General features: G+C 44.6%; 1 protein-coding gene across 6 annotated transcripts in view; it reads left to right on the forward strand.

Annotated features, from left to right (window-relative positions):
* gnaz (guanine nucleotide binding protein (G protein), alpha z polypeptide) overlaps positions 1 to 14,016 on the forward strand; it is a 50,428-nt gene that overhangs the window by 23,364 nt on the left and 13,048 nt on the right. For 2 of the 6 annotated variants that reach the window (XM_076284091.1, XM_076284096.1), the window contains exon 2: positions 8,668 to 10,311. In XM_076284091.1, the coding sequence (XP_076140206.1) occupies positions 9,589 to 10,311 (723 nt within the window). In that variant the 5' untranslated portion in view covers positions 8,668 to 9,588. Of the gene's footprint in view, positions 1 to 7,610; positions 7,793 to 7,831; positions 7,966 to 8,035; positions 8,102 to 8,163; positions 8,513 to 8,667; positions 10,312 to 14,016 lie in introns of those variants that run through there. The other 4 variants (XM_076284093.1, XM_076284092.1, XM_076284095.1 and 1 more) reach the window with 4 other exon arrangements.

Consider the following 14,016-nt stretch of genomic DNA (forward strand, 5'->3'; position numbering starts at 1 on the left):
TCACCTGTGTGCATAATCCTTCCACCAGCAACTCTATCAGAGAACCTTGGCACCACTTATTTAAGCCGAATAGCACACAGGAGCCTGCAGGTTCACGATTCCTCAGTTTAAGACACAATACATCTGTCTTATTAGCACCTGATTTAGTGTATAAGAACCCTGTTTAAGCAGGTCCCTGTTAAAAAGCCCCTTTCATCCTGCTGCCAGAGAGAGCTAAGTGGGTCCGTGGTGGTGGTTCCAAATGAAATTCAGCGCTGAATCAGACGATGAAAGGTTTGGTCGCACCAGAAGCAGCTCCATAACAAACAAGCTAACCGACATGAACAGTAGAGAGATTGCGTGATTAAACATTGTCCCGGAGACCAGGGCGGCTTCTCAGCAGGCAAAACAAAGCAGGCCAGGTGCGGCGTGAGAACCTGTGGGTCCCGCACCTTTGATCTCTCTGGCTCAAGGCTCTCATCAGCGTCTGTGGGCCACTAGCACAAGCGCTTCTGAGATATGTTTCTAGGTCATGTGGTGAGCTACATTTACTAATGTGTGTGTTTGTTTGTGTGTCTGTTTGTGTGTGTGTGTGTGTGTGTGGGGGGGGGGGGGTGAGAGAGAGATAGTGTGTGTGTGTGTTTGTGTGTGGGCGTGAATGTCTAGAATTGCTTGGGGTTTTGGAACGTCTCGATTTGTGTCTCTACATTTGTGTGACGGTGTGTGTGTGTGGGTGTGCATTATCTAAAATTGCTTGGGGTTTTGGAGTGTATCGATTTGTGTCTGTACATATGATGGTGTGTGTCTGTGTGTGTGAGAGAGAGAGATAGAAAGAGGCTATGTGTTCATTTACACACGTCAATATTTTTTGTTTGGTGAGTGAGACGTTGGATTGAAGCAGGTCCTGGGCATATCGCTAGTAAGTCACTGGCAGAGAGAGGCCTTATGTAACACTCGGCGTTCATCAATAACACAGAGATGCCATTGCGCTTTTGACGGCACTTACATAACCAGCTATTTAGCGTACAAAGCCAGGGCTGTTTTGTGATGCTCAGGGGGAGTTGGTGCCAGCAGCGGGGATCGTTGGGTATGTGGGGTGGTGCCCGTAGGGTCACGCTGGGTAAACAGTGCCACTTAAGGGGGCACACTAGGTAAGGAGTGGCATCCCGGAGCACTTAAGAGCTGTACAGCTCGGATGTGGGCCAGGGTGCTTTTCAAGGACAGGGAGAGAGAGAGAGAGAGAGAGAGAGAGAGAGAGAGAGGGGGGGGGGGGGATCTCAGAAAATGTTGACACTTGAGTTGTTAGAATCATGTCAAGGGGCTACGGCAGGAATCGTGTTGAGTTCCAGCGTGTGTGTGTGTGTCTGTCCCTCTCAGCCCTGCAACCCTGTCATTTTGAATTGAGGAGAGAGCCTACCTGTAAGCTCAGTGAGGTCCGGTGTCTCGTGGGGATGTCGCTGACCGGGACGTAGAAAGGGACGTGGACTGTCACACGCCTCCTTTGGTCCTCACAGAGTCGATTTCTGGGGGTTTGTGAGAGAAACACGACCCTGCATAGAACTCCAGGCTCAGCTTACAAGCATGAATAAGAGAAGCTAAATGCTAAATCACAGGAATGGAGGGGTGATCCTCCGAGAGAATTATTATAAACAGAATTATTACCCTTTTAAGCTGACACTGATTGTCAATATTACTCAAAAACGTTTCAGATAGATAGATAGATAGATAGATACTTTATTGATCCCCAGGGGAAATTGAAGGTCTCAGTAGCACAGTTTGTCATATCCATGTGTCTATATATGTCTATTTGTTACATAGCCTATAGCCCTGATGGGATAAACTATGTGTTAATTATGTAGGGGCCCAGAGAATGGCGCTTAATGATTTCCCCCCCTACCGTGCTCCCGCAGTTCAAGAAACCCACCAGAGCCCTTTGCAGACCTCAGTCCCACCTTTAATTAAGCTCAGGTGATCATTAATACACTAACGAGGTACAGCCTGTGCCGAGGGAGCATGTCGACCCAATGGATGAAAGGAGACTGGCAGCTCAATTCGTTTGCACAGGCTTGTGTGTGTGTGTGTGTGTGTGTATGTGTGTGTGTGTGTGTGTGTGTGTGTGTGTGTGTGTGTGTGTGTGTGTGTGTGTGTGTGTGTGTGTGTGTGTGTGTGTGCGTGTGCGTGTTGGGAGTGTGGGGTGGGGGTTCGCAGACGTAGGCTTCGCACCTGCGTTGCTCTCATGAATCAGTCATCAAACCACCCGCCAGCAAAAGCGACCTGCGTCGTCTTCCCTGAGTCCACGTTACTTATGAATACACATACTTACTCAGGCTGTGATTAGTTCTGTCACCTGGAACTGCAGGCTAAGGGAGATCTGATTGTGTGCAGAGCCAGGCCTTGTTTGTGAGGACCGGAGTGTGCCGAGAATCTGTTTAGTCAAACAAGCCTCTGTCTTTTTGGATTTATGACGCAGGCCATCAGAACACTCAAAGGATTGTCAGATTTAGACTTTGAGCCTTTTCAGTGACTTTGTGAATGGTCACATTGTGTGTGTGTGTGTGTCTGTGTGTGTGTGTTTATGTGTGTGTGTTTATGTGTGTGTGTGTGTGATAAGGTACTTTCTCACCATTGGTTTTTCGTTATCTTTTTGTAACCTAATCCCGAAAATGGAGCTCTATGTGTGTGTGTGTATGTTGATTCATGTTTTCTGATAACTACTCACAACTACCCACAATGCACCTCTTTTAACATTTGACAGTTTTAACTTCTGTTTGCACACATCCTCTCCTCATTGTTGTTCGCAGCCCTATAGCCTTTCTTGAGATACTCCTTTTCCCTGATTGTCTCTCTTAACATCCGACTGTCCCAGTTCTGTCTTCTAACACTTCTCATCATTACCCTAATGACTATTTGCATGCTTCTCTTCTCTTCTCTTCTCTTCTCTTTTTCAGTTTCAGTACATTTTGTTTAGCTGACCCAGATTCATGCGTTCGTTAAATCCCATAAAACCTCACGGGTCAGATACGTTCCACCTTGATTCCCAAAACTTCCATCGACTGCTGACTAAAAAAAAAAAAAAAAAAGAAAGAAAGAAAAAAATCCCCCACCAGGGAGATCAGATGATAATGATTACAGTGGTCACGATTTGGACCTAAAGTGATTAGTCTGAAACGCTCTCTCCCTTTAACTACGAGGGAGCCGTCGCCTCTCGCCCAGACGCAGGCCGGATCAGGGCCACGCCTCCTCAGAGGTGGATCCTGTGTGAGAGCCTCTGTGTTGGGCTGGGTGGCCGATGCTCACAAGCCCCTGATTTAATATCAAATGTGCTAAGCCAGTGAGCACAGTGAGCCAAGTGCATGTGCCTGTTTTTGGATAGCGATTATAATTATGAGTGGATTAAATGGCAAAGATAAGCTTCCACAGAGGAGACACTGTGGCTGGAAGGTGCATGGGGCTGGCTGGGAAAGAGAGAGGTCATATGATGCCCCCCAGTCCAGATAGCCCTACCGCTCATAGCTTTAAAACCATGCTCTGGACTACAGCTGTAGGCTAACGTACTGTAGGTCTATTAAAGAGATATCTAGGCCTAGGCCCATATAGAAAAAGTTTGTAGAGCTCATCAATGTAATTGTTATGCAACAGTCACAGTGTGTTAACACACACAATTATGGCCTCTCATATGCAGTAACACAGAAAACAATGTTTTTTTATGACCTACCTGGCATGTTTAAGGGTTTTATCCCATTTTAATATGAAATGCCCTGTAAATGCAAGCACTACCACAGATTCACCATACAGGTGTTGTATAAGACAAGTTGGATTCCTACATGATTTTTACAGACCTTTTCCATATTGATATGAATATTTTGTGCTTATTCACAAGCTTCACCATGGCATACCTGCTACACAGTTGACATTTGTTGTGGCGGAAGGCTCAAAGAATATTAAACAACACAGTGGACTTGAGGCTCAGGTGCTGCAGGTCTGCACCAGCAGGAGCTGGCTTGTCTCCAGGTGAGCCAAGGTAGCCGCAGGCTAGCCTCACTTTCAGGTATAGCTAATGGTGGCCTGGGGCAGCTAGCTAGCAGAACATGGAAGCATCTGCAGTGTTCTAATCTAGATTATACAACAATTGGGTTCTATGGAACTATTTATTTGTTTCTGATTGGCCGAGAGACGTTCCATGAGTTGGAATATCCCTGGACATTTCAACTCAGACTTTGCACAGCTAATAATAAATTACTCCGCGATACAATGCGAAGATTTGACACAATGTTCTCATCCCAGCTCTCCACTATTTCAAGCAATGGGTTACTCCTTAGCAAACCACAACGAAACAGTGCTTCACCACAACTGTGGATTCTGCAATGTAGACTATGTTTCCGTTTTTTTGCAGTACCATGTCCCTTACATGACATGGACCAGTGTCCTTGTAACATGCATTCAGCAAACCTAAATATGAATGTGATTTCAGCCCGACTTTCAACATTTCTTTCAAGAAGACATGTAAACCACAAAGACCCGTAACGAGGGATCTGGAATGTTGGTTACCAACGCTGTCTATTGAAAAGGGAACTATTTTTTGATGCGTAAGAACGATGTCGAAATCAACATTTTTAAACAATAATGGGGTGTTTTCAGATTATTTAGTTTGTGGTAGAATTGTTGTATAAAAGCAATATAGCACTCATGATCATGGGATTGGTAATGGATATTCCCACGGCTGTTGTTGCCTGCGCCTCCGGCCTCGTGGCTATGGCCGAACAACACCCATGGGAATATCCATGACCAACCCCAATCTCACTCGTGCTATATTGCTTAATCATTCCATGGCTGTACTGTTGAACACTCTCTGTGTGCTCATGAGCAATTGGGAAGTGAGAAAGTGCTCTGAGTCTAATCACTTCAGTGCAGTTTCAACAGGACTGCAAAAGTTTTGTCATTGGAGGTCTCCTGCTTACATTAACTTCTTTTAGTTTTTAAATCACACTTGACATGGTTGCCATAGACCAACTTCACAGTGTCCAGATGTCCGGCCTTGTTGATGTTAATGATACCTTAATTGGCAGGGTAAAGCGTCTTCCTGTTTCTCTTTTTCCTGTGGTCTTTTCTTTTACTGGCTGTGCTGTTCCACAGGAAGTTGGTTTACAGTACATAATGGCACCATCTTGTGAAATGGGCTAAATAAGAAATCACACTTGACATAGATTCCTGTTAAGTGTGTATTACTGTTGCTGAGCTTTCACAAGCTTCACAATGGCATACCTGCTACACAGTTGACATTTATGTATGAGGTTTTGGGTTTGGCTGTTCAGCTAACCACAAATGAGCTTGCAGACACATTGTGTGTTGGGGTAGGAAAAAATTCAGACTTTTCTTCACTTATGAACAGTTCATAACCTTGATCATAAAGAATGCAAAGTGAGATTTGCTTTGACATACTACATGGCCTACAACATAACATACTACATGGCTTGCAACATTCTACATGGCCTACATCATACTACATCATACTACATCGCCTACATCATACTACATGGCCTACAACATTCTACATGGCCTACATCATACTACATGGCCTGCAACATACTACATGGCCTGCAACATACTACATGGCCTACCACATTCTACATGGCCTGCAACATACTACATGGCCTATAGTTTTGAAGACTAGAGCTTCCAAACAAGCTTTTAAATCATATTATATTATGAAGGATGCACAAATAAGACTCCCCAACACATGAAGAGCTCTTTTCCAAAACGCTATATCCACCATTTTAATGTATTTTCATAAATATTTTTTTTATTTTGTTTTTTAAGTAATTTCAGTGGAACTGTAATTGGGTTATTGTTCTTATCTTTACTCAATCGATACAACTGCACTTTTATTGATATTACCTGAAATACACAATCAGGTAATATCAATCGATTTATAGCATTTCAGAAAATAGCTCTTCACCTAACAAAACCCCCTGTGAACATTCCCGATGTCAGCACAATGCTAATAATTATTGTGTGCAACACGGAGATAAGGGTCAAAACAACACATCAAAACATTAATTGCAAAAACAGAAATCCAAACCGCTAGTTTTGTTCTAATTTTTGCACTCAGCCAAGGCTCGCCTGCGAGAGAAGTGAAGACATCAGCACTTCCATGATGCTCTGAAGTGCCTAGTGTGACACTCGGTTCTTTATTCTGTCATACCCTGTGACAAATGCTCTGCCCTTTATTTTATCTAATTGCATTAATAATGTAAGAGGGAAATAAATAGCCGAGCGTAATACATTGCTGATGGGGGATTTTTTTGAATGAGCTCACTCCTAGTCTTACTGACGTGTGCAGACATCATACTCAGAGTAAGACCAAGAGACAGAGTCAGAAGAGAACTGGCTCTGCAGCTCTCTGGCCATGTCTGGACTTTATGCTGATTAATTGCCTTTAAGGAGCGTTCATGGTAAAATGGCTTTCCAAGAACAGGTTAGTGACTTTTTTTCTGTGACAGCGGTGATTTCTGGGAAATGTAGTGTTTCTGCATTGAGTGATGGTTCAGGAGAGATGCAATCTCGCTAGCTGAATCTAGGCCACGGCATGATTTCATATTTGTTACTCAGCCACCCGCGCGAGCACACATGCTCACAGAAAAACACATGCCAGCACACAGACACACACACACACACACATTCTTCACATAATCCAAACAGAGCAAATATTATATACTGTACACACATGCTGCGCAGATGAAACATGTTTCACACGGGAGCTGATATACTGGTGAAAACAACACAATATGCTTTACTGAGACAGGTGGGCAGATTCCCAGGTTTTGGCTTTAGGGGGATAGAGAGAGAGAGAGAGAGAGAGAGAGAGAGAGAGAGAGATAGGAAGGTAGGGAAGGAAGGATGAATGGAAAGAAAACAGGTTAGAGAGAGAGAGGACGAGAGAGAGAAATAGCAAAAGAGGAGAAGAAAATGAACATCTGCTGGTTTAAACCAGCCATTATCCCCTCGGCTTGTAAGAAAATATTGCACCTGATCACTTTCCCCGGGTTATATCACTGAACACGGTGAAGAGGAAGATAGGGAAAATGGAGTGGTCGGGGGTGGGGGAGGGAGGTAGGAAGAGAATTGAAAAGAAGAGAGGAAGAGGAGGAGGGAACGAGGAGTATAGAGAAAAGAAAAGACTGGAAACAGAGAGAGAGGGGGAGTGAGAGAGGGGGGGGCAGGTGGTTACCGGGGAGAACATTCATCCCACATCTGTTTCATTTTCACACCTTTCATGAACATGTGTGTGAGCATGTGTGTACTTGTGTGAGTGCGTGAGTGTGTAAGAGAGGGGAAGGTGTGTGAGGAGAGTTAGCGACCATGCTCCTGTGTGCGAGGTGAATGTGTGTATGTGTGTATGTGTGTGTGTGTGTGTGTCTGGGTGTGTGTGGGTGGGTGGTTGTGGGTGTGAGTGTGAGTGTGAGTGAGAGAGAGAGAGAGAGAGAGAGAGAGAGAAAGAGAGAGAGAGTGAGAGAGAGAGAGAGAAAAAGACAGCGCTCCTGAATGTGAAACTGCAGGGAGAACCTGAGGAGCAGGTGGGAGGGAAAGCTGCGTGTGTGTGTGTGGCAGGGGGGGGAGGGGGTGTAAACTAGCCAGAGAGAGGAAGAGAGAGAGGGTTAGGATGAGGTCAAGACAAAATTTGAGAAATGGATTCATTTGTGTCCGTGTGTGTGTGTATGTGTGTGTGTGCGTGTGTGGTTGTGATCATAGAAGTGCAATAGGTTCACTTATTTGAGTGTGCTTCAAACAGGAGAGGAGAAACACTTCATCAGAGGTTTGTCCTGCCGTTTTGTTTGTTCAGTTTAATCTGATAAAACTGTCTCTATGTGCAACGGCCAGGGGTGTGGCCTTCAGTGTGTGTGTGTGTATGTATGTGTGTGGTTGTGCATGTGTTTGATTTTGTTTGTCAGATTAGAGCAGAGTTCGCCAACCAGGAAATGATCTCAGGTAAATTATGTTGTACATGATGCCCCACTGTTTTGATATGCGTACTGGGGTGTGTTTGTTCAAGATGTCTAAATTTAACTACTCGATTCGTTCACACATTATCGTTTTACAAGGAATATAGTGCTGCAGTAAAAATGTTTGTAACCTTTTGAGTAAATTGTTATGAATGTTGTAGCTACTGTATAATGTTGCCGAAGATGTAATACGTACACTGTTTTGCATCTTACAGTAGATATAGTGCTGTAAAGCAAAACATGTCAACATCTAGGTTTGAGCCTTTGGTGCATTGAATTTGTTTATTGTTTCTTGTCAAGGCAAAGTATTTGACAGTAGAACGAAGAGCAATGTTCAAGCAATTCAAAAAATGCTGGAAGTCTTAAAATGTCAGGTTTGGGATATAGCCAAGACAAAATGAAGAAATCGCAGCAGGGTTTTTTTTTTGTCTTTGTTTAAAACAACGTTTTTGAGCCTTAAAACTGCAACTAAAGCGAGATTAACCATGAACACATTGGGGGTTGAAGAAGAAATCAGAAATTCCCAATGACAGGTTTATTTTTGCAGCTTTGCGTAATTAGAATATCTTCATTCGTTTTTACTATTATTGGTCCTAAAAAAGCCTCTTCTAACCTCCTGTCTTTTCTGCTCTCTTCTCTTCTCTTCTCCTCTTTTCCATTCTCTTCTCTTCTCTCCTTGTCTCTGCAGGAATTGGTGCCAGATTCAACCGGGCTCTAATGAGAGACAAAATAGAAACCATTGAGAGCACACACACCACAGCACGGCTCCGTTACAGAAAGAGAAAACAGCAGCACCTTTAATAAAAAAAAAAAAACACATCGGTTCCGACTAAGCTCAAGACAGCCAGCTGCAGGACTGCAAGATAAAGAGAGAAGAGGAGGCAAGACAAAGAAAGAGTGACAAAGAAGAAAGAAAGAAGGAAAGAGAGAGAGAGAGACGAGAGAGGGAAGGAGGTGGATGTATGCAGTGTGCAGAGGACAGCGAGGCAGCGGGGAGGCCATGAGGTCCAGGAGTCAGGGGGCTTCGCCATCTCCGAGCGCCGTTCCCCAGCACCGCCGGCACCACTGACCGCGTGGTGGTGCAACCTCCCCATCCACCCTACCACCCTCCACCACACCCCCCAGCGCCCACGCACACACCTCTCCTGCCTCCACCTTTGCCTCACCTCGTCCTGGGGAGAGAGCCTGCTATGATCCCCTCCTTCCAAGGGCCTGGTTGTCCAGCCTGAACGTCGGGGCCTGCTGGGTCCAATGGTCATGCCCTGGTAGAGTGGCGGGGAAAAAAATCTGAGAAAGGTGCTCTTTTGCTGCAACGAAGGGCCATCAGCGCTCCGTACGTGAAGGATGCTGAAAACTTGATTCTACTTGATTCAGTGGACCCTTCTTTGTGCTGCATAAGTCTTCCTAGTCTTATTAAGGATTAGGGGGTCAAATATTACATTGGATATCAGATATCACTGATTACTTCCGTCACATTTGAATCAACTCTCTCACCTCCCCACCCCCCCACCCCACTTATTTTTTTGGTGATTCCAGACACTTTCCTAGGCACCGTCCTTAACCGACAGGAAACATTCTCTCTCAATCGTTTAACACCCTGCGGAGGATCATGGGATGCAGGCAGAGCTCTGAGGAGAAGGAGGCGGCGCGGCGGTCCCGCCGCATCGACCGCCACCTGCGCTCGGAGAGCCAGCGGCAGCGGCGTGAGATCAAGCTCCTCCTCCTGGGGACCAGCAACTCGGGCAAGAGCACCATCGTCAAGCAGATGAAGATCATCCACAGCGGCGGCTTCAACCTGGAGGCGTGCAAGGAGTACAAGCCCCTCATCCTCTACAACGCCATCGACTCGCTCACGCGCATCATCCGCGCGCTCGCCACCCTGAAAATCGACTTCCACAACCCGGACCGGGCGTACGACGCCGTGCAGCTCTTCGCGCTGACGGGCCCCGCCGAGAGCAAAGGGGAGATCACCCTCGAGCTGCAGGGAGTCATGAAGCGCCTGTGGGCCGACTCGGGCGTGCAGGAGTGCTTCCAGCGCTCCAACGAGTACCACCTGGAGGACAACACCGCCTACTACCTGAATGACCTGGACCGCATCTCGGCGGCCGAGTACATCCCCACGGTGGAGGACATCCTGCGCTCACGTGACATGACCACTGGCATCGTGGAGAACAAGTTCACCTTCAAGGAGCTCACCTTCAAGATGGTGGACGTGGGTGGGCAACGCTCGGAGAGGAAGAAGTGGATCCACTGCTTTGAGGGCGTCACCGCCATCATCTTCTGCGTGGAGCTCAGTGGCTACGATCTCAAGCTGTACGAGGACAACCAGACGGTAAGGGACAATAACAACAAAAACAACAGATTGACTTATTTTAAGACGTCTCATCCTGAAAACAAGCAAATTTATCTGCCAGTGCGTTGAGCAAATTTTTCTTGATAAGACACCTTAAAAGTAAGTCAAACTCTTCTTTAATTAAGTCAAAACGATCTTTCGAGAGAGTGTTCGGTAAGTTTTTTAATACTAAAAACAATACCAAATAGATTTTTTGGTCTTAATATAAGATTAATAACACTTGGTTAGATTTTATTTTTTGCAGTGCAGTACCAGCTAATAATATGCACATATCTTCGGCCAGGTAGGCTAATTAGTGAAATACCTATAGCCAAGACTTACTTTCTGAAGCCAGGGTTACCCACCTATGCACACACATAAAGACAACAATAGAGCCGGCACTACTAATGACTAAGGAAATCACTAAGGAAACAAAAAACAAAGAAACTATGGCAAACACACAACTATCACCATAAAAATACACAAGACAGAAACACAATTTATACCAAAGTCAATTCAGGTCACACACTCTGATTGGTTGAATCTAACCTAAGCTATCTGTTACTTGATATAATGAACATCTCATTTCTATGTCATAGCACATAAACAGCACATTTAATAGGATAGTCTAATCCAAACACTAGAAGTAAGTTTATTTAATGAAGTTGCTTAGCAAAAAACCTGGAATGCTCTATTATGAGCATTGAGCATATTGCATTTTTAAAATGTTTAAGCTGACCAAAGCTAATGGATGAAGGGGAATAGGCTACACGTGGCAGTTTAGACAGAGATTGCAGACATCAGCATTATTGACATGAGATTACACTGAGCATGCCCTGAAGCGAAATTGCTGTTTGCTGTTCACATGACAGATGTCCCAAGATGTTGGAAATAGTTTATTGGAGAATGCACACCTGTAAGACAGTGTGGACCCTGATGTAGATTATATGTGTGGTACATCCATTTCATTAAATGAATTACTGTAATAGTTTAAGGGAATTTTACACACACACACACACACACACACACACGCACACAAACACACCCCTCTGGCAACAGCCTGAATTCTCATACGTCAACAGTGCATATCGTCAACAAAGAGAGCCACTGTTTACTAATGGCTTGTTTTGGATGTACTGTCTCTCTAACAGCACAGGAGCTGGCTCAAAGAGCTCTTTAGGACGGGGACGGGTGTTTATGTGTGTGTGTGTGTGTGTGTATGTGTGTGTGTGTGTGTGTGTGTATGTGTGTGTGTGTGTGTGTGTGTGTGTGTGTGTGTGTGTGTGTGTGTGGGAGGGGTGTTCAACCATGTACAGCCTAGATAATGCAGGCAAGTCCTCCTGTGTCACTGCAGCCTGCTTTCTCTCGCGTTGGTCACCTAGACAACGTTTATCTCGTGAGCTCACTCTTCCTCAGTTTTTTCCTTACAACGGCCCCAGAGACAAGCACACACACATACAAACACACACACACACACACACACACACACACACACATACAAACACACACACACACACACACACACACACACACACACACACACACACACACACACACACGTATGCACACACAAACACACACACACGTATGCACACACAAACATACAAATACACACACATGTATGCACACACACATACAAACACAGACACACATATGCACACACAAACATACAAACACACACACACACACACACACACACACACACACACACACACACACACACACATGTATGCACACACACATACAAACACACACATATGCACACACCAGTGGCGATTGCTGCTCTTTGGAACAGGGGAAGCTCTGATAAAAAATGGTAAATTATTAAATTAATATTATTAAGGTGCTATATTGTTCTTTGAGGGCAAAAAGTATCCCAAACAGTAGGCTATAGAGTTGGCATGGCAGACATGGCATGTAGCCTACACACACTACCTAATTTAGCCTAAATACACAACTGGAACAAAAGCAAGTCACAAACTCTGTAACTCCACATTAAGGTTTTATTTACAGTATGCTATTTACAAAGACAAATAGAAACCGACTGTATTGCTCCCAAATTATGAGAATTTAAGCTGTAACTTGCCTTGTCTCTCGGCTTCACCTGCCAACACTAACGTTAACGCATCCCTGCCTTGAACTTGAACCACTTCCTGTCAGATCGCGACATATGCTGTCAATCAAAAAGAGTCCAGTCTCTATAACGGTTCCTCCAATCATCATACAGAAGCTCGGCGTCCGGGCCATCCCACTGTCCAATAGACCTCTCCAGAATATATCCCGCCTCCTAACTTCCGTATCCATCCAACTTCCGGGCGTGGATTGTCTATGGGAAATAACATGGCGTTTTGAAAGATCGTACCTGTCAAACTCTGTAGGTGACAAAGTAGAAAAAGCTGCTGGGCAGATTGGCCTACACACTTCTGCGATCTAGTTTCCACTGGATTTTTTGATTTTCGGTGCCGTTTAAGTAGTATAGTCTATAGTATACTACTTAAACGGCACCGACAATCAAAAAATCCAGTGGAAACTATATGGCAGAAGTGTATAGGCCAATCTGCCCACCAGCTTTTTCAACTTCGCTACCTACAGATGTTTTACCTGTATGATATTTCGAAACGCCATGTTATTTCTCATAGACAATCCACGCCCGGAAGTTGGATGGATACGGAAGTTACGGAGGCGGGACTTATTCTGGAGAGGTCAATTCACTCCCAGAGGAGAGGGAGTTAAGTCATTTTCCGACGAATGACCGTCGCAGGAAGTTGCGTCATAACAAAGGGACGCCAGACCCTCTTGTAACAGCTACTCAGTGATACTGCAGACTCGTAAAAGTAGTTAGAAAATAAGGCAGAAAAACGACAAGTTTTCTCATGCTGCTTCCTTATGTTGGAATATGCAAAAATGTACAAACAATCAAGAGGATGCTTTCTTGTATGTGATTTCTGCAACAGTGATACTGCAAACGTGTTGATAGCCTATTGTTGAGCCTATTTTTATGCTGTAGCCTAGTGTAAAGCATGTCACACTAGACTAGCCTACAGAAAACTAATTGATGTGATATAATGATAACTTGTATGCCTACAATGGTTTATTAAACATCGTAGTCATTTATTTAGTCAGTCATCATGTTCATGTTAATGAATAGGAAGGACATCTATAACGATACCAACATTTAAATAAACCAACATTTCGCGCAATATCTGCCGTGAGTCCCTATGCGTGAGTCACGAGCTCCTCCCAGCTGACTGGCAGATCACAGTCAGTCGCGATCGATTATTTAATAAATACATGTGAATTACGAATAATAATAAAAAGATTCTACCTAATGTGACTATTTTTTCCATGAACTGTAAAAGAAAACACGTTTTTCCCCACTGTATTCTCCATAAAGAGTAAAGTAAATGATGTACTTATTTCTGGAATTGACGTCACTTCCTGGACTCGTCTGAGGCTGGTCTAATGGGTCATTCGTCTCTATAAGACTTAACTCCTACTGTCCCAGAGACGCCGGGCTTCCCTGGAAATGACGATTTTGTGGCGCTTGTCCAATAAACGTGTAGCTTTTCTGCACTGAGATCAGCCCACTCTGTAGTGCCATTGAAACCAAGTGAAGCCGAGCGTCTATGGGTTTTTTGCATGGTTTTTTGATAGATCGTGTTGTTACAGCAATGTATTACGGGTGCGAAATCACGATAAATGACC

Source organism: Alosa pseudoharengus, unplaced genomic scaffold (assembly GCF_046254945.1).
Source record: "Alosa pseudoharengus isolate Yale_2024_CS ecotype anadromous, Long Island Sound unplaced genomic scaffold, YU_APseudo_1.1 YU_APseudo_1.1_scf_14, whole genome shotgun sequence".
Lineage (NCBI taxonomy): Eukaryota > Metazoa > Chordata > Actinopteri > Clupeiformes > Clupeidae > Alosa > Alosa pseudoharengus.